This window comes from Mauremys mutica, chromosome 7 (assembly GCF_020497125.1).
Source record: "Mauremys mutica isolate MM-2020 ecotype Southern chromosome 7, ASM2049712v1, whole genome shotgun sequence".
NCBI lineage: Eukaryota > Metazoa > Chordata > Testudines > Geoemydidae > Mauremys > Mauremys mutica.
The window spans coordinates 13096244-13117727 of NC_059078.1; the positions used below are offsets into that span (position 1 = coordinate 13096244).

A 21484-nucleotide genomic window follows, 5' to 3' on the forward strand; every position below is an offset into this window, starting at 1 on the left:
TGTCATTTCCAGAATTCAGGACCCATAATCATTTGGAACCCTTGTTACTCCCCTCCTCTCATTTACGCTAAGGGACTGTAAACTAACACCTCAGCTGATCAAACTGCTGTTGAACCACATGAAGGTAAAGTATTCTCTGAGAAAGCAAGGTCTCAAACAGAACTTTCTAGATAAAAAACAGCACTTTGAGTCTCCCCCCGCCCAAATCAGCCAACAGTGAGTACAGACTGCAAAATACAAATACAATACGCTCCTTAGGGGGAACTCTGCAAAAGCCCCAGGTTGCAAACTTGTGTAATAAATGGTATGCACATATATAGACTCCTCCATTTCTTCTGGTTGCCCACTAGCTATTACCTCATTCTTATCTGCACCAGCTTGGTCTCATCCTTAACCTCATAATTAGATGTAAGGCAAGATGCTTGACAGCAGATGGGATTGAAGACACTGACATATAGAACTAGTGGGTATTGCATATTGGTGACATAACAGTTCATGAATTCTAGCTAGCAATATAATGATCCCCTACACACACTGGGAACTGTCCAATCCTGTGGAATCACCAATGTGAGAGCCTAAAGGGAAGTTGAACAATTGGTCACTATTACCGTCTACATCATCTCAAAAAGAAAAGAACAGAGCCATTCAAGTGTGACTCCACTTCCTCATTTTAAGGTCCACAAACATGTCAAAGAACTCCACAGGGTTAGTGCTATCACAAGCAGCTGACAAATACAAAAGAAACAACACAGACATGTGATCTTCTTCGCCTGCTGACCACGACAATCAGCATCGTCTCCATGTTATAGCATTGCTTAAAGCCAAAGTGGCTACGGTAAAACCTGAGAACTCCATTAGGATCTCGACCATTTCCACCACAACCTTCTTGATTATCCTTCTCAGCCAAAGAATGGTAAAAAAAAGAAGATATTTTTAAGATACTGTCGTTGTCTGGGAAGGCTCTTATAATCATCTCTTTCAAAGAAAATTGTCCAGAGACAGCTCATGGAAATAATTTCCAACAATATCGCCAGCAACTTTCTGATGGCCTTCACTAGCCAAGAAGGACATGGATTCAATTTGCAGGTCATAACAGAAAACGTCCCTATCACCACTAGTATATCAGCAAGTCACATTGGCAAAAATTCAAAACAAAGGTGACTGCAGGAGCAGACAGTCTGGGCCAAATCTGAACTAATTTAGCCACAAAATAATCTGATTATTTCTCAGTGAAAAAACAGTTGACTCTGTCACTGGATACAAATGACCTGAATTAACCCTGACATTTAACAGCCCCATTAACAAAGTCCCCTGACACATCTACCTCCCTGTGCAGCTCTAAATAAAATAAAATAAAATAAAAAGTTTAGCTCATAGGGGAAAAAAGCAAGCACAGCTACTATTTACCTGATTTCTTGTAGGTTATAAGTTTGATTTGCATGACACTATCTACAGGACTAAGTTTCCATGCCTAACAGGACCTAAAGGTACTTTTCAGAGTGTGAACATTAAACCCTTGCGGAAAGATGAATAAAGCAAACAATATGTGAAATTATATGGGATAGACAGCTCTAGGAAGGAGATAATATATCCTGTTATATTTTATTAAAACCCAGTTTGAATGAAAAAAAATAGCATTTGATACAGCCCCTGCCATAAGGCACTCTGACATAAAAGTAATGAATCTCAGCATTTTAAATGAGAGCTTTTGGAACAAAAAGAAAACCATTGGCTTTGGTGGCGTTTTTTGGAAGATACATCTGCTATGTTATCTTTTGTCATTAGAGTCACATTATTAACAGGGAACCACACTGAGAAACTTATTATCTGCACCTTTTTAATAAGCAATGAAACAGAAGGGTAGATTCTTCTCTTGATGTATATTCATAGCTTCAGTTAAAAGAAACTAACAATTAGCTATAGAAATTACACTTACGGGTAGGTTATACTACCATAATGAATCTCCTAGTGTCCATTTATTTGTCTCCTGCAAAGCTCTTCATTTGCTCTTATAGGTCCAGATACAAAGCCCATTGATATTAAGAAAGAGATTAGCCCTGACTGCAGTGGAGTTTGGATCAGGACTATACTGATCAGATTCCTTTAAAAAAGGTCTGCCTGCATTGGCATTTAAGTACAGATTCTCCTCTATGTACTAAAGTAAAGGCTAAAGTTACTGTCCACCTAAGAATTAAATGAATAAAACATTCACTATTAGAAAAAAAAATAGGCTTTTTCTCCATTGATATGAAGGACTTGTACAAAAGGTCAAGACAAGCTTCTTTTTTGTGTTCAGGATCCAAAAGTGGTGCTAGAGTGTCAGGGCCAGCGCTTCCATTAGGCAACCCTAGGCGGTCACCTAGGGCGCCAGGATTCGGGGGGCGGCATTTTGTGCGCTCCCCATGGGGCGCACGGGAGCTTCCGGTTCCGCTCCCATCGCGCCGCCGAAGAAGGACTTTCTGCCGACGTGCTGCGGAAAACAGCGGCAGGCAATTGAGCAGCTCAATGACTGCCGCTGTCGCCTGCGGCATTTCGGCGGAGGGTCCTTCTTCGGCGGCGTGATGGGAGTGGAACTGGAAGCTCCCGCGTGCCCCGTAGGGAGCGCACAAAATGCCGCCCCCCGAATTCTGCCTAGGGCGCCAGAAACCATGGCGCCGCTCCTGTATAGAGTCATCAAATAATGTTGAATGAGCTTGCAAAGGGGAATATAATGTTTTACAAAATGATGGGAGTTGGGAAGTAACTTCCCTATGAACAGGTTATTCTATAATCATGCACCTCAAGGATTTTAGCACCTCCACCTGAAGCACCTGGTACTGGACAATCTCAGAAACAGGGTACTAGATTAGGGGGACCACTGGTCTGACATGGTATATGAGCATGTCTGCAGATAGAAGTTTTATTATAACATTACAATAAAAGGCCTGGATTGTTTAATTTCAATTAGATTTTTGTCAGAGTAAGGTTTGCAAAATTGGACCCATAATTTGCATCGAAATAAATCTGACAGTTAATATTTGTTTGTTTTTTTCTTTTGTTCAAGATCTTGGAAATTTTGAAACCAAAACAAGAAGCACCGTCTCAGTCAGAGAAGGACAAGGAGTGGTTTTGCTTTGTGGTCCTCCACCACACTATGGAGGTATTATATGACGTTCTGAACTGTGCAGTTGATGTTGATTTATACAGATACTGTCATGTCCAGCAAAAGGTAGCCAGCAGCTCACAAGGTGATGGACAGTAGAATACTGTGAGATGGACTGAACAAATTGGTCATTTTTGTTTCAGAGCATTGCATTCCTAAAAAGAGAATGAAATGGCAAGTATATTTACTATCTTACTATAAAATCATCAGATATGAGTAAGTATTCTTCAGATTCAAACCACTAAAGCTGTGCTCTTAAATGGGTTTCTTACAATGTGTGGATTTTCAGCTTTAAGACCCCTAAATTGGACTACTTGTGGCAATATAGTTAAGCAAGTGCATAAGTGTTTGCAGGATTGTGGCCTAAATTTATACTTGGGCGAGTACTAGAACTGTGTAAACCTTCCTGTATTAACTAAGCACCACTGAAAATCTTCACTCAGATATCAAACCTCGGACTCAAACAGACTCAAACCTTTTAGAGTTTCAGAAAAATATGGACAACTTTTACCCCTATTATTTTTCATTTTCATGTTCCTCTACATTTCGAATTTCAGCCTGAAGTACAAGTTCCAAAAACATCTGGAAAAGTGTTATCAATACAATGCAGTGTGTTGATCAAAAGAGTGATTAAAATTGTTTTTTAACAGAGAGTAAGATCTTCCAATAACAGTGGAGCAGAAATGTACACAGTATACTTTAGAATATTCTGTGGTAGCATCTTAAGAAAGAGATTTGCCTAAAATGTACAAAGTATATTATAAAGATTTCATTGTATTTCTAGATCCACCAGGAGCAAAAATTAATGGAAGTCCTGTTTCATGAGATTGTCAGTCCAATTTCAAAGATCAAAGAAATTCAGATAGATGATAGTTCTTTTTTATAAGGTCATAAAAGATCCCAATTTTTCTTTATTATTATTATTCATATTGCAACCCCATGCAGAATCAAGGCTCCATTGTACTAGCCACTGTATACACATGATGTAAATATGATCCCTTTGCTAAAGAACTAAGTACATGCAGATTGGTTATTCATTTCCTGGTAATGACTGTTTGGGTTAGAGCAAATATTCCCTCATCAGTATTCAACACCTCTTCATCAATAGAAAGAAAGTGGAAACTCTAAAAATAGGGATAAAATTAATGGATATACTATTCCATATCACTAATTTTGACCACATGCACTATGACAGCTTGAGAGCCATGTGAAACATTTATTGAGTATTTAGTTGAAGTTAGGCATAGCTAAACACTTAACTGAAAACACTGCCATGCCTAACTTCAACTAAATACTCACTGACACGAAGCGTTTTGCACAGAAGCTCTTCAGTCTCAGAAAGTGTGTTTAGTTTCTCAACAAATGTTCCGATGAGGGAATATTTGCTCTAACCCAAACATTTGTCCTTGTGGTCCCCATTATTTTTATTTCATAATTTATACATACAATCTGACATGGAAACTCACTTTATTCTCTGAAACATCTCTGATTCTCTACTGAGGCAAAACCCAGCTTACCTGTATGTGTGTGTTATGCTGTGACTGTTTGTGTACAGTACATAACACACAGTAAAACTTTGACTAAACACCATAAAGAACGAGGGATGAGTCTTCTGGGGAATTGCTTGAGAACATAAGAACATAAGAATGGCCATACTGGGTCAGACAAAAGGTCCATCCAGCCCAGTATCCTGTCTTCTGACAGTGACCAATGCCAGGTTTTCCAGAGGGAATAAACCTAACAGGTAATGATCAAGTGATCTCTCTCCTGCCATCCATCTCCACCCTCTGACAAACAGTGGCTAGGGACATCATTCCTTACCCACCCTGGCTAATAGCCATTAATGGATTTAACCTCCATGAATTTATCTAGTTCTCTTTTAAATGTTGTTATAGTCCTAGCCTTCACAACCTCCTCAGGCAAGGAGTTCCACAGGTTGACTGTGCACTGTGTGAAAAACTTCCTTTTATTTGTTTTAAACCTGCTGCCCATTAGTTTCATGAAGAATTAAAAATAGCACAATGGCCAAATCAGTTTTTCAAACTGAAACCAGCAGCTACTCTTCGGTCATTTATTTTTTCTGTCTTCCAGGTGAGGTGGCCACACATACTTGGGAGCTTAAAATAGTTTACTGCGTGCTGGCACTGACTACTCTCTCTCTCAGCAATATTTTCTCAATTCTTATTAAAGAAACAGACAAATAAGACAAATTCTCTAGAGGGGAAGATAAATAGCAATCTGTAAAGGGAAAGCAGTATATCAGAGGGGGAAAGAAGTCCATCAAATCAGTTTAAGCTCAGAAAATCTTATAGAGAGATGAAATGTCAGTTCATGTAATGTTTACAGCACTATGAAAAAGGTATATAATCTGGGAGATTAACTGAAACCCAGTCCTTATAGGCAGAGAAAGCTCCAAAGGGAGTCCCTGAGATGGATCAATGGGACAGATAGGACAATTAACCATCCTCAGACTAGCAGGCTCCTTTAGACTCAAAGTAAAAACATTATACTGACATAAAGCCGGGGAAGATGTTCATAATGGAAACAAATAGTAAAAGGTGAGTTGATCCCAGATTAATTGAACTGACAGAAGGATAGTCATGAACAACCCCCCTTCCATAGTCTTTTATTGGTTGGAAATGTGAGCTGCTGATGAAAGGGCACGAAAACAAAAAACGTTATTTGGCATAACATGCTTTCAGAGAATGGAAATTGAGTTCCTCTCCTTCTGTGAGCCATTGACACTGTATCTGTTCCAAAATTATATGCCATGGAGATGAGGGATAAGGTGTGAGGTACAGTATGAATTGTATTCTATTCTAGGGTGCTAAGACAGTGAAACATTTCTATTACTGTGGAAAAAGTATTTTGATTGAAGCTCTCTCCCCCAGGGGCAGCTCTAAGCATTTTGCCGCCCCAAGCATGGCAGGCAGGCTGCCTTCGGCGGCTTGCCTGCTGAGGGTCCGCTGGTCCCGCGTCTTCGGCGGACCTCCCGCAAGTGCCAGCAGAGCCTGGAGCTGCCCCTGCTCTCCCCTGACATTGAACACTTGAAAGAGAAAGGCCTAGTAGCTGTATGCATGGTTCCCACTGAATTCAATGGAAGTTCTGTGTGAGTAAGGCAGGCAGGATTTGGCTTTTAAAACGAGATTGGAAGGAAACTAGTTAGCTATCAAATAGTTTGCTGTTTACTTTTTTGGACAGTACACCGTGCCAGAGAAAAGTTGCAAATGTGTTGAATTTCCTTGTTTTATCCAAAAAGGGTAATCTGGATTAGAAGGAGGAGCAGAATCATTACAGGATAGACATTCTTGGAATGTTCACTAGAGAGAAGAGAGAGAGAGGTCAAATTAAATTGATCTTTGTTTCTTTAAACAGAACTTTAGTTTCTACAGGCTGTACTCTCTGCATTTACTACTGAAGACAACATGTTCTGTCCATTTGTTGCAATCTAAGACTAGCCTCAGAACTAATGATGAGGTGGTTATTATTATTTATCTGGATGATAGTAGTACCTAGAAGCCCTAGTCATGCACCAGGACCCCATTGTGCTAGGCACTGTACAAACACAGAACAAGGGTCCCTACCCCAAGATTGCCTAAATTTGCCACTGATGATCCTTTTTAGGCCTAACATTGTTCCCACAAATATTACAGTGAATAACATCCGGGCTTTACACTGTGTTACTTTGCCACAACTCTCATTCCTGATATGGTTAGTTCACTCAAACAAATTCATCATTAGATTTCAGCTAATAATTTTGTTTAATATTGTGAAATGAACAAATGAATCATGTAGCTGTGAAGGACCCTTGTAATAAAACTTAGCACCACTTAACATAGACTGTTTGAATAGTATTATGCTATCAAGAGGCTTTGAAATCAAACTGTAATCTTATTCCTCACATTATTTGTAGAGGATCGAGATAAGGAATAGTTATGTTCTCTATTCCGTACTGTCGAACAAGATGCATACTGTAGAGTGTGCAAGCTCCATGCATGACATTCCATTGATGCCAATGGGATTTCCACATGCAAAGCATAAAATAAGGACCCACCATATTATTTATTATATGATTATTACTGGCAGCCGAATGTAATATGCATCCCTAGTGTTCTACATATTACAGAGAAAAAACTGCCTTGAGGAATTCACAGTCTTGTTCAATGTGAGACAACGTACAAAATAATATGGGAACTTTCAAGCCCAAGACAGTGTAGAAGAACTGAAACTAAATATACGCATAGGAAATGCTGGTAGTGAATACCGAAGAAGATCTTTCTATACTATTTTAAGTACAGATAATCCTGAGAGCAGAAATTCTTTCCCATCTCCCCCACCCCACTGCTAGAAGATTGGAATGCAAAAGCAAGAGGAGGGGAATAAAGGATAAGGTTCCAGCTGGGATCTTAGGTCCTCATGTTCATCAGACCCAAAAATAAAAACATGAAATAATGGAGGGGAAAAAAATAATCAGACTCCTAGGGATGGATCCAGCCCCTGAGAGAGGAGACGATTCTTCCCACCTCTGACAGCAGTAATGAAGTGGGGGTTGGGGAACAAAAGCTCCGCTTGGGCCTCACATCCCACCCCACTGCTAGAGTTGTGAAGGTTTACAGCAGCTGAGGACCTGCCCTTCTGTTTTATAAATGTTTTGAAACTAGCCTTACCACTAGACCCACATTTGCTAAGAGAAAAAGAACAGAGCAATGGACGCTAGTTCCTTGCCCATTCTGAATGTGTAGTTCGGAGATAGCCACAAAGGTGCTCCTCTTTTAATGCACTTTAAACGTTACTGAAAGCACAATTTTAAAATAAACTGATTTCCCCAAAGTGTAAATACTATCATGTATGAAGTAAAACAAAATTGTCAGTTATGCCTCTAAGATTATTCATTCCCCCAACCCAAGATATAATGGTTATCTTCCATTTCCCCAGCAGTGCAAGGAGAAATTGACACCATCTCAAAATAAGAGGTCAATTATATATTGGGTAGGAAGGTTGTCATGTAGAAAGATAAAGATCTCCAGCAAGAAAGCAAGAGACCCTGAACACCTTGATGGAGTTTAAATAATTTGGCCAAAGTTTTCAGTAATAGCCTTAAGGTATCTCAAATTGTGCATGTTAAAACTGCCAGTCACTAGCCAGGCCTGAAATTTTCAGCCTTAATCTGTCCCTTTACTCATATTAATAGATAAAGACAGTAAATTTTAGAGCAAAATGAATGTTACAATCAAGAATATCCTGACTCTTCAAGGCTTTTTGGTAGCCCTAGTCAAAGAAGAAATTATAAGGAAAGGCTTTTTCTGTCAACTTCAAAGTAAGCAAAATAATGCACAGCTGATTTCATCTAGGTTTAAAATAAATAACACAGCTCATAAATAACTCTTCTACCACAATACCCAAACCATCTTGCTTCTTTCTGCTTCTACTTCCATGTGGATTTATAAACCCAGCCCCACGCCCCAAATAGAATCAGCAGCTTATTACTAATTATGCTCATCAACACTCTGCAAGGTGCAGCTGCTAAACTACCTGGACTGGTTAACAAGGTTCAGGAGGTCTGATTGTCATGGGAGGTGTTTTAAATCTCTCTCTGCCACAGTCTCTGGGAGAAGTGTCAGCCACATCAGTTACTAACTGGTAATTCTGTGCAATTTTAAAGAGTAGAACAAAAGAAAAAAGAAAATAGCAAATCTGAGGATGTTGTCCCTCTCTCTCTCCCCCTCCAGTTGCATACAGGTTAAAAAAGAAGTTGTGACTTAAAAACTTCCACTGAATTCAGTGGGACCCATGCATACAGCCACTGGCCTTTTCTCTTTTAAGAAGGTGTATTCATGTATGGATAATATGTAACAGAAGTAAATAAAAAAGCTGTTAATTAATTCAAATGAATGCACCAGACAACAGGGATATTAGTTTGTTGGAGCTGATCATTAAGGAAGTTGGATTCTTTTGTTGTTGACAGGGCCGGCTCCAGACCCCAGCGCGCCAAGCGCGCGCTTGGGGTGGCATTTTGTCGGCAGGGCGGCTCCGGCGGACCTTCCGCAGTCATGCCTGCGGGAGGTCCACCGGAGACGCAGGACCAGTGGACCTCCTGCAGGCATGACTGCGGAGGGCTCGCTGGTCCCATGGCTTGAGTGCACCTCCCGCAGGCATGCCAGTGGCCTCCTCAAGGATTGAACTCACAACCCTGGGTTTAGCAGGCCAATGCTCAAACCACTGAGCTATCCCTCCCCAAAGTGTTTGCAGGATTGGAATCTAATTCCCCGTATGTAAGTACATGTTTAGCTTTCCTACTATGATTTTAGTGGGACTACTCATGGGCATAGAGTTAAGCACTTATGTGTTTTTCATATTAGAGCACTAGTGGAGGCAGACTTTGCTCCATGTGTATTTGGATACCAGGGCTGACATCCACAAAAAGGCTTAGAAACCACTTGAGCAGGGTGATTAAATCCTGGGTCTCCCTCCTCTTAGATGAGTGCCTAACCACCAGGCTAGAGAGTCATTCTCAGACACTCTCTTTCTGGCCCTATGACTATTTTGATATTTAATCCAAAGTAGAAAGCTACAACAGGACATAGTTCTCCATCAGAATATCCCACAGCCTGGTGGGTCAGGCACATTCCTACAAGGTAGCATATCCCCTATTCAAATTCTTTCTCCTGCTCAGTCATAGGGAAGAATAGAACCCAACTCACTTACCTTCCAAATGAGTACTCTAATCACTGTGCTATAAGGGAGAGGGCACCACAGTCATTTGTGTTTCTTGCAAAAATGCTTCTGGCACCTGATTCTTGGCAAAGGTTCTCAGTTGTGGATCCCAAGGAGTGATAGGTCTCTAAATCCCAGAATGAGCAGGGTTTACGGCATACCCTTTTCATCAGCAACCACTATTGGCTTGCTTAAGCAGGGAGACATCTAACATGATGGCTTTTGAAGATCCCATTCTTAGGCACCTATCTCTCCCCATACATTTTATAGTGACCCAGGCCATCTAACTCAGGCTTTGTGGATGCCAATGATTTTCTAAGCACCAGAAAGTTAGCTGCTGTGATGCTCAGCATCTCAGTGCCTAAATCCCTTTGTGGATATGGGCTTAGGGCCTTTTTCCCTATGATGGGACTCCTGCACTGACATGGATCCCCTTTGAAGTGACTGGAGTTCTGTGAAGTTGAAAGGATCTGTTCACACAAAGTCAATTGCAGGATCCGGGCCATTGCCACTGAAAGACTGGAATCATTTTCTAGTATTTGGTGCCCAAGCACATTGCTTTGGGCAAAGACCAACCAGCAGTAACTGCTTATAGGAGTTGTCATTTACTGCTTATTATGTAGTGGTTGAATATGCTCAAAATATTTTAATCAGACTGGAACAATTACACTTTGCAATTGTCTGAGAGGCTGACACCTCAGTGTTCATTAAAAATGTGAGGAGAAAATGACATTAATATATTCCCGTTTTGCTGTGGATTTTTTGCTAAGCAAATCCTAAAAGTTTCACACGTCTCTGAATTTGATTTTCAATCATTATTTGCAGGCACACATAGCCAGGGGATACTCTCCAGGTGTAAAATTGCCATAAAGTTAGCGGAATATTTTTTTTATGACCTGAGGGTAAATCACACTCTGTTCCTACAGTATCCTGGGAATGAATCCAGCTGGTATTGTAGATGATTTTGCTTCAAAAGTTTGCAGAAAACCCCATAAATGTGATTGGGACCAAGGTTCTTCTTGCCTGACACATGTGTGATGTGCCACAGAGCAGGATTCGCTCCTATTTAGCCCCATCCAGCAATATATTACACACTGGGTATCTGATGGAGCCTATGCATAGCCCATAAACTTCAGTGTAATCAGCTATACTAGGATTTGGGCCAAAATGGAAAGAATGTCATCTGCTAATAACATGATTCTTCATTCTTTTCAATATCTAAAGCATATTCTGGAGGGTGTGTTTTTCTTTTCAGAACAGCACAAGATCTTTCTAAAGATATTTTATTAGTTTAAAGTATAAACAAATGATGTAACTTTGCCTAGTTTTTAATCCATTGTGGGTTAGATGTGGATCTATCTATCTATCTTTTATGTGGCCCTACCACATCTAGAAAAGACTAGGTAATTTTATGACTACTTATAATATATCTTGAAATAAATCGCATATTTCAGTGAATATGCTTATCACCTGCAAGTGATTCTAAAAGGGCTACAATTCCCCTGACCCACTCTGCCCACCATGTGTGAGACTGCATATTTTGCTAAATGTATTCATATTTCTAAAGCGTTAGACATTGGCTACTGTTGAAGAGAACAATTGAGTAAATTGAGTAGTAGTGAGATCAAGTATGGAAAATCTTCTACTCCTTAACTTCAGAAATTTTGTTTTATTTTTAATTTCATATAGAAGTAGTTACCCCAAAGGAAAAATCTCAAAGGTAGTGTTCTCTGAAGAGAAAAAAAAAACACCCCAAAATCCTCATCGCTGCTGATAGGTAAAATGTGTATCCTGACCAGCAACACTGTAGTCCTTACACAACAGTCTCCAGAATTCAATAATTCTTCTGAGCCTGTCACTAGTATGTTGATAGCAAGAGGTGATTCACATAGCTGCATTTTTCACAGAGATCCAAATACAATAATGTGATAGGGATGTGGGGAGATGCCTAGCAAAGTGTGTGGTAGCTGAGGCTGACTGGAGACTACTGAGAAGGAGAGAGAAAAAAAGCTGACCCTTCTTTGCTGATTCATGAGGCTCTGAGATCAGCCTTATGGAAAGCTCTATATAGCATGAAGCCAGTAGGATTTGATAGACATTTAATAGGATTCTGTAGAATGTTGCTTAAATGACATAGCATTTAGTAGGGAGTAAGATCCTTTTTATTGTTTTTTTTGTTGTTTTTTGTTGTTGTTTTTTTTTAATACCACACTATTGATTTCTATAGCAGGAACATAATTCTCTATTGCATTCTATGGAATGGCTTATAACCTCTGAACAGGCACTGGTTTTGTATTTTATTAGAGAGAACAGTGTGACTCAATTACAGACCTCAAAGTCGCAATACTCCACCAAAAAAACTTCAGAAACAGACTCCAACGAGAAACTGCAGAATTGGAATTAATTTGAAAACTGGACACCATTAAATTAGTCTTGAATAAAGACTGGGAGTGGATGGGTCATTACACAAAATAAAAACTATTTCCCCATGCTAATTTCCCCCCTACTGTTACTCACACCTTCTTGTCAAGTGTTGGAAATGGGCCATCCCGATTATCACTACAATTTTTTTTTCTCCTGCTGATAATAGCCCACCTTAATTGATTACTCTTGTTATAGTTAGTATGGCAACATCCATTTTTTCATGTTCTCTCTGTATATATATATCTTCCTACTGTATTTTCCACTGCATGCATCTGATGAAGTGGGTTTTAGCCCATGAAAGCTCATGCTCAAATAAATGTGTTAGTCTCTAAGGTGCCACAAGTACTCCTCATTCTTTTCACAATACTCTGTGCAACATGGTAGTCTGTGGGCACCACACTGGGGCATTGGTTTAGTATTGCACCAGAAGAGAGAACCTCTGAGTCTGCTGAACTACCTACACCACTTTCTAGAGTACCCTAGGTTTGTCTTGAGATGTGGCGTGGTCTATAAATCCAGTGCAAACTAGGGCTGACTCTCAAAGGTGCAAGTGTATAAAAAAAAAGTTGAAGTGGGGGGGAGAACAAAAGTTAAAATGCTTAAGTCCTGCAGCTGAAGTGAAGGGAATAGTAGAAAGATGTTGGAAGGTGTTATTAGTCCTTCTCACCTTTCCCCCAGAGGATGCACATGACACTTGTGAAATGTGATGAAATCACGGTCTCAGATGACAGCTTGCAATAAACATCTTTTCACATATCTACCTAAAATTTGGCTCTTTTCACTTAGAGCATTGACTGTTTCATTCAGATAGAACAAAATTAAAGACTTATGAGCCAGCTATTTAACTGTTTATGTATACAAGCTCTAATTTTCACAAACAGACACCTACGGGTGAGCAGAGCTATTATTGCCTTTTGGGGGGGGGAGAGTCACTGGCAATTCCAAAAAAACAGTGGAAAAATTTCATTTTGGGTCAACTTCATAAAACAGTTTTTTTGAAATTTCTATGAAATGAAAAGAAAAAAGGCCTGGGTAGAATGAAGCATTTTATTCAACATGCAACATTACATTTCAGTTTCAATTTTGACTTTTATGTGGGCATTTTTAATTTTAGTAATAAAGGCAATTTCAAAACAAAGTGATTTTGAACCAAAAAACAAACAAAGATTTCATTTCAAGAAAGCTCTTTGCCTTTTTGGATTATTTTAAACACAAAGCATATGAAAAAAATAACTTGAATTTTCAAAAATTTTGATGTTGCAAAATCTGCATTTTTCACCAAAAAAGGTTTTTGCTAAGAAATTTTGCCCAGCTTTACATCTGAGTTTAAACTTGAGTTTGCATCAGAGTAAGTACATGCACCAGCTGGCCATGCACACGTCTGAAAATCTGTCCCTACATATCTTTTTCAAGTATGACATTATTTTATTAATTGCCACCTATTCTAGGTTTATTGTACATCCAAATAGTGAAGTGTAATGTCTAGTAATAAAACAGGCTTTAACTACTTAGGGAAAGTGTCCTTGGTCGGTCCCCAGAGATGTGTCATTTCTAATTACACTCATATAATGTTGTAGGGTGAGAATGTAAAACTCCAACAAACTACTGAAGTTTACAGACTTATTATCACACCATACTGATGCCATAACTGAAAAACATAAATTATGTTTTCAAAAAGGGGGTTGATGATGGAGGGGGGTGGATATGTGAAAATGAAGCTGTTGGCAGAATGTGGTTAGCTTTTCTTAAATGTATAATTCATGAGCTAAGCTTTGGATTTACTGTGTTTTATTAAAAATAGAATTTCAGTACTACTCCTGCCACTTTTGGAACGTGATAGAAAGAACTCTGCAGTCAGCAGCTGTCAAACTCCGGGCAGCAGAAAGGAGCAGCTGTGGCAGAGGCAGACAGAAAACTTAGAAACAGAGGGGAAACAAGAGGAAAGGGGGTGAAAGAAAAGGGTTAGAAGAGAGGGAGGCAAGGAATTCAGTGCTGCATGGGGACCACAGTGAAGTGAGACCTAGAAGTCACTCAAATAGGGGTGAGAGCTGCAAGAGATCAAGAGGTAGATGGAAGCAAAAGGCATGCACATCCTCCTATTCTTAAAATAAATTATAGAAAAAATAAACAACTCAAGTATGTCCATGTGAGGCCTTCATTTCCTCCCTTCTTGGGAATCTGGTGATATACTCTTAAATCACCCTTTTTTTCCCCTCGTGTTGCTTAAGACAGAAGAGAAGGGGCCAATAGAATATTGGGATGAACATGGAACTTGATGGTCACTATTCAGTATGCTCCTCCGTTTGGGTGTTCAGTAATCTGCTAAATAGAGTCAGTTAACTCCCAGGGTACCTGTGATAATTATAGCAAAACTCATGATTTTCTGTTACTGACCCAAAGGAAAGAGTTTTTAGATGCAGTAGTATTAAGGCCAATCTCTTATATGAGCTGCCCCTAGAAGGTGACATAAATGCACGTATTAGGTCTTGTTTGAGTCCATCAGTAAAGAGCAGCACTACACAAACAAGTAGTAGTTATACAATACTGGGTGTTGGTGTGATACCTCTCCCTATTTCTTTCTCTTTCTTTTTCCCTGGCAGAGGGGCTGGCACAGGGCACAAGCCCCATCTCTTTCCCTGGAGAGGACAAAGGAGAAGTTGATAAAACTAGGTTCCTCTTCCTTTGCTTCATGGATGCCAGGGAGAGCTGCAGGCTTCTTCTTGTTCTCCTTTCTCATTTGTAGGAGAGTTCTGAACTTTAAGTTGCCCAACACAGTGATCATCACTTTGAGTGTTATCCCTTCTAAAACCTAACACCAGCCAAAATTACCAGAACGCCAGTCTGTGCAGACCGTGTGTTAGCACAGCTGACAGCTGAACCCATCAGCAGCACCCAGGTATTTTTCTTAAATCCATATGTCAGCAACAGTAGGGAGAGAAGTTCATGGTCTCTGTCCTTATATTCAAAGCCCTTGATGAGATTTGCCATAACTACTTGAGAAATCACCTCTCCCTCCATAATTGTGATCTCCCACAACATATACATACCACCAGTAGAATAAAACTGTCAAGAATAAAACTGTGTGGAAGATACGCAAATTTTACAAGATCTGCATCTATGAAACTCTCTTCTAGAGCAGATGGGAAGTGCCATGGAACTAACTACCTTCCGAACTAGAAAACAAAACTCACACCAACTTACACTCCCAAATATAAATAAGCCATCCTACAAACACTTATGCTAATATCAAACCATTTCTCCTACGGGGTGGAAAGAAACAGAAAGCAGGATTGTTATTGTTGTTTCTTTTCTCAAATATCTGAAAAGCTTTCAGACACTGTGGTAATGGGGCCACAAATACCTAGAAATAGCTTGCAAATGTCTCAGTGAAGTGATTGGATTCAAATAGCCTACAAATATCTAGATGGATGGAAGGGAGAGAAACAAGCTTTTTCTACACACATATAAACACACTAAGCTTCCAGAATAAATATAAGGATATGTGGGAGCCAAAACGCCATGCAAAGAGCAATAGAACTGCCAGATATTTAGGACAGTATTATAAATGGAAATTACTTACTAAAATAGCTTTTTCATGGCATTTCAGCACTTTTGTTTCTTCTTCTTGTGGAAGCCAAGAAATAGATTGGCATTAGAAAATGAAAGTGAATGGTGCACAAAAGTTATCCAAAAGTTGGTGAATTTCTGAAAGGTTTGATTTATGTTTTAGGGCAAACAAATGCTTATTTTATCTGAGTTCATCCCAAATTTCTCCTGTAAGGATGACTGGATATTTGAAACTGGTTACATTCGGGTTAGACTCGAACATGGAATAGAGTACATTGGAAAGGATGCGTGATGAATATTTGATGTTTTCCAGACCTTTCCTATGCTTGGATCTTCAATGATAACCCCTTGTATGTTCAGGAGGACAGCCGTCGATTTGTCTCCCAAGAGACAGGAAATCTATGCATCGCCAAAGTAGAGCTATCTGACGTTGGCAATTACACCTGTGTTGTAACTAATGCTAAATCAGAACAAAGTGTTCGGGGCCCACCCACTCCACTCATCCTCCGCAGTGATGGTAAGTTCTTTTAACGTGACTATCTGGAAAAAAAATACAAAACTTATTAAAATCATGTATTTGACTTTGATGTTAGCTATTCATTCTGAGGCAATAACAAATCCCTGTAGACAAACATGCAGATTCATACTTCTTATTTGGGTCCTGATCCAAAGATTCCTTTTTTAACTTTAGTGGACTTTGGATCTGGCCTTAGTTGGTAAAATGAAGAAAGAGGTTCAGTTTGGGGTTAATTAATAAACACATTTACAACAAGACAAAACAATGCAACTGAAGGAAAGCAAAAGAATTCTAATTTTATTCTATCCAGGAAGGCTTATGTTTTGATTTGAATTTGACAAAGCTTTCTAAACGTAAATTCAAGTTATTGCTCAAATATAAAATCCAGAGGTAGCTCAAAACTCAGTAAGTCATTGGAGTGAGAAAAAAACCAAACACCTTTTAGGCAGCTCTCTAAATAAATGCTCACAATGGGGAATATATAGCTGGGAAATCTGTTAGCAAAGTTTTTGGATGGGATTGTTTACCTAGATTGTAATCCCTCATACTGCTTTCAAAGTACTCTGATAAACTAACGAAATACAGCAGAAGGTTATGTTCCTAGAATAAATAAAAGGCAAACATGCATTATAGGGCAATACTTCTGCCATGAAGTTCTGATGGTATTTTAATTCAGAAGATAATTTTTTGTGTCGTCTGCGTAAATACCAGAGCCCCCAAACAAATGTATAGCTTCATAGCTCATAAGTTAGTTATTTTATATAAAACATAGGTACAAACACCCGATGTTTTGCTCCTATTCTTCTTTGCCCCTTTCTACCAACATGCTCCCTTTATCCTACCCTCCTTCTCTATCCATATTTTTTCCATATCTCTTCTGCTCCTTATCGTCTTCCCTCTTTCTTTACATTAGGGAGAGTAGGGGCCTGATCCAGAGCCTACTGAAATTCATGGGAGTATTTCCATTAACATCAATGGGGTTTGGATCAGACCCCAGGCCAGTGATCTCTGAAGCACTGTGCGACAGTGAAGAACAACACACATAATGTTAATGAAATTCTTGTTAAACATAAAAAAAAAGCATTGGTTTATATCCAATATGGGATATGGGTGAAGACACTGGATCGATGGAAATATTTGAATAGATTGATTAATCCCAGTGGAGTGAAGGGCCGCCCAAAGGGGGGGACAAGTGGGGCAATTTGCCCCAGGCCCCGGGCCCTGCAGGGGTCCCCACGAGAGTTTTTCGGGGCCCCTGGAGCAGGGTCCTTCACTCGCTCTAGGGGCCCCGGAAAACTCTCATGGGGCCGGGGCCCGCGGCGCTTCTTCCGCTCCGGGTTTTTGGTGGCAGGGGGTCCTTCCGCTCCGGGGCAGACGGACCCCCCACCGCCGAATTACTGCTGAAGCGGGACCCGCCACCAAAGTGCCGGATCTTTGGCGGTAATTTGGCGGCGGGGGGGCCCTGCCGTGGGTCTTCAGCGCACTTCAGCGGCAGGTTCCGGAGTGGAAGGACCCCCCGTCGCCGAATTACTGCCGAAGCGGGGGCCTGCCCGCCGCCGAAGACCCCAGGCCCCCTGAATCCTCTGGGTGGCCCTGGTGCAGTGTACCCTATCTTTGTATGGTTAGGAAGTTCAGCTTTAAGCATATTGGGTAAAAATATAAGCCTACAATCACTGCACAGCTAAACACCCCCAAACTGATCCCATTCACAGTAAGCATTGCAGATGCTAAACTCTTAGTCAGATTTTCCAAAGTGCTCAGTACGGAAAATTGGGACCAGATTTCCCCAAACCTTCAGATCCTGTTTAGGTATCTAAATGAAATGGTCAGATTTTCAAAAAAGTGCTCAGTACCCAGCTGCTTTCATTGTTTTCATCTTCACCCACATCTCATACTGAACATTAACCATCTCACTTTTGATATTTGACAGCATTGTGGTTAACACTGTGTGTATTAGTAGTCATTGTTCTGAATGGGAGCTTCTGGGTGCTGAGGTTTTTTTCAGATATCTTGACCCACAAGTGAAATTTACCAGTGCAAAACCTATACACTACTTAAGATCCACATAGACTCAAATAATTCCTGGGCCTCGTAGTGGCTGCTTGCATAGAGGTAAAATTCACTCAGAAACTCAATCCTACTCTCTCTGAAATTGTTTTTAAAATGCTGATTGATTCCCATGGGAACATGATGAGGCTCTAATTTTAGAAATAACCACATCCTTTCTTTTACACTGAAATCCTGTTGTACTAGACAGGTCTGACACACAACTGGAGTGCTAGCTGTTTTGATGTTCAACAGGTGTGATGGGAGAGTATGAACCAAAGATTGAAGTACATTTTCCAGAAACAACATATGCAGCGAAGGGTTCATCTGTTAAACTGGAATGCTTTGCCCTTGGAAAGTAAGGAGTTTTGTTTTTGTTTTAATGTTTGCTATTCAACAGCGATATTCACAGTGAGTTGTGAATATCTTTAGAATGCTGGGTCATTTTTTGATTGGTTGTCATTCAAATGTCAAAAATACCTAGATAGGTCATTTAAAAAAAACAACCTTTATTCTGGTTTATTATTGTTTCTGTGTTAAATATTCACAATGATGCAAGCCAGCAAACAAACAAAAATCTGAAGCTGACGTAGTGGCCGGTTTGTTACAAACTCAGAACTGAGACTGCATTCACTGAAAGGTTCACCAAGCTGTCTAAACCTTGAAAGAAAACCCAAGCCTTAGTTCAGAACAATCTTGGGCTGATTTGCAGTTTTGCATCAAGATCATGTCAAATACTATGTGAAACCAAATTTTGTGTTTAAATTCACATCTCAGAACAAAACTTGAGATGAACCCATACGGATTGAACCTGAACGCATGCTAAGGAACCTTCCAAAATAGAGCCACTGACCTTTGCAGTTCCCTTTATAACTACTGTTGAGAGGTGCTGATTATCTCTTGAGAGGTGCTAAGGAGCAAACTTCACATTATAGTCCATCAGAGTTACAAGTACTCAGCACCCATCAGGATTGGACCATATCCTCTAGGCATAGTAATTATAGGAAACTATTGTGCTTGTCCAAAGGAGTAGTCGAAGTAGCTTGACTGTCTACCTCATACTTCACAACATGTTGTGCAGTAAGACACTCAATCAGCAATAGAGTGAGCCAGATCCTCAGCTGGTGTAATTCAATGTATCGTCAATGGAGCTATCCTGATTTACACCCACTGAGGATCTGGCCAGTTTCTAAGGTATCTTGTTGCATGATTAATTGGCATTTTCAAATAAAAAGCATGTTCCTGTTTTGAATATTAAAAACAATTAACTGACATTTGTAAAAGATAATTACAGATAAACTGGAACTGCTTAGAGATGGGAAAGGTGTTATGTCCCCTTCTTATAGTACTTCAAATATTGCTGGGCATACAGTTCTTCTGAGGGATTATTGGTCCTTTTAGCTACAGCTTGGGTCTTTTGAAGAACAGTATTTATTAAATTGCATTGAATTGACTGTATCTGGTATGACAAATACATTTGGGGAATAAAAACATGTAATGGGAATTTGCTATACACTGTAGTGAATCTCTTCTTAGATTGGTCACCAATGCTCACCTCACTATAATGATATGCTTTCATCAAACACTAGTTATCTGGCTCAATAAAGGGATAACAGGATGAAATTCTATGGCCTGTGTTATACAGGAGGACAGACTGGATGATCTAAAGGTCCCGTCTGGCCTTAAAATCTATGAACTGCAGGAAACTGCAGTTGATTTGTTTTTCTAATCTTAATCTCCATTAATCTCCATGTCCAAGGAAGACAAACATCCCAATCAAGCACTCAAGATCTCTTTCAACATGTCCTGTAGGGATCTGTGTATCAAACAACAGTCAGTTAACTCAATAAATGTAAAGTGGGTTAAGAAAACCAGAATGTTTCCTGAATATATATTTTCTCTAGAAAAAACAAAATAACCTCAGATTGTTGACTTCTATTTAGTTTTAGGTCACTTCGACAATCTGTTTTAAGATGGTGAGTTTTTAACTGTTTAGAGATTTTCCAGAGTTGTCGAGAAGACAAATTAATCAAATATTCCTGCAGAAACCACTTTGAGAAGAAAAATAAATTAAATTAACAAACAAACAAACAAAAACGAATAGGAGGAAAAAAATCACTAATTTTTATGACACTTTCTTCTACATGTAACAAATGTGATTCCCCCTCTGAAATACTGTGAGTTTGCTTTATATACTTACAGTTATACACATTTAAAGCCTTGACTTAAGAAAGAATGGGTGAGTCAGTGTTGGCTTTACATTTCAAAGGTTTAAGTATGAGTCATCAGATGTATGGTGAACATATGACAGAAAGAGATACAGGCTACATGGAGACATCTCAAAAGGCATGTAAGTTACACATTAAAAAAGAATGTTGCCATTTTATTTCAGGAAGCTCAAGAAGGGCATAATAATGTGGTGCATGTGGCTTGTTCACATTTTGGGCACTCTGTAAAAAAAAGTGAACGTGATCTGACTATCCAAAAGGATGTGCGGCTAAGGCCAAACCCATTAAACAGTATGGTACTCTCTGAGTTATGTTTAAAACAGGGAGCAAGTTAGAGTTGTTCAAAGCAGCTTCTGCTACTCCACATATTTAATCACAGCTGATATTGGTGCTGGTATGGTATCTTTGGGGTACATTCAGTAAGTACCAGTGACTATTGAACAATAATAAATAAATAATTATGGATACCATTGATATCGTACTGACAATATGTTCTTAGTGGAACAAGTGTGTATTGGATGGGTGCTGTTTGGTGTTCAAATCTGTGTAATGGAGTTTTAGGAGAATTTTTCCATTATAGATTTGCTATAGAACAGATATACTCTCTCTTCCTTTATGCAGTCCTTGATATTTTTAAATCGAATTCAACCATGCACAACATTTGTACCAGCATCTGAATAGGCGAAAAGACACCATTCCAGAGCTGACAGGCATGTATGAGTACAGCAGGAAAAAAAGTATAGTATGTGCATCATTCTTAAGCAGGTTATATAGGGCCATATTATTAAAGGAAGTTAGGTGCCTAAATATGCAAATATGTTCCCAACGGAATTTTCAAAAGCATCA

The 21484-nt window shown here is 39.6% G+C and overlaps 1 protein-coding gene across 1 annotated transcript in view; it reads left to right on the forward strand.

The window, feature by feature from the left end:
• Positions 1-21484, forward strand: part of CNTN6 (contactin 6) — a 232801-nt gene that overhangs the window by 132187 nt on the left and 79130 nt on the right. The window contains exons 5-7 of the mRNA XM_045022626.1: positions 3044-3139; positions 16161-16364; positions 18666-18768. Coding sequence (XP_044878561.1) covers positions 3044-3139; positions 16161-16364; positions 18666-18768 — 403 coding nt within the window. The remainder of the gene's footprint in view (positions 1-3043; positions 3140-16160; positions 16365-18665; positions 18769-21484) is intronic.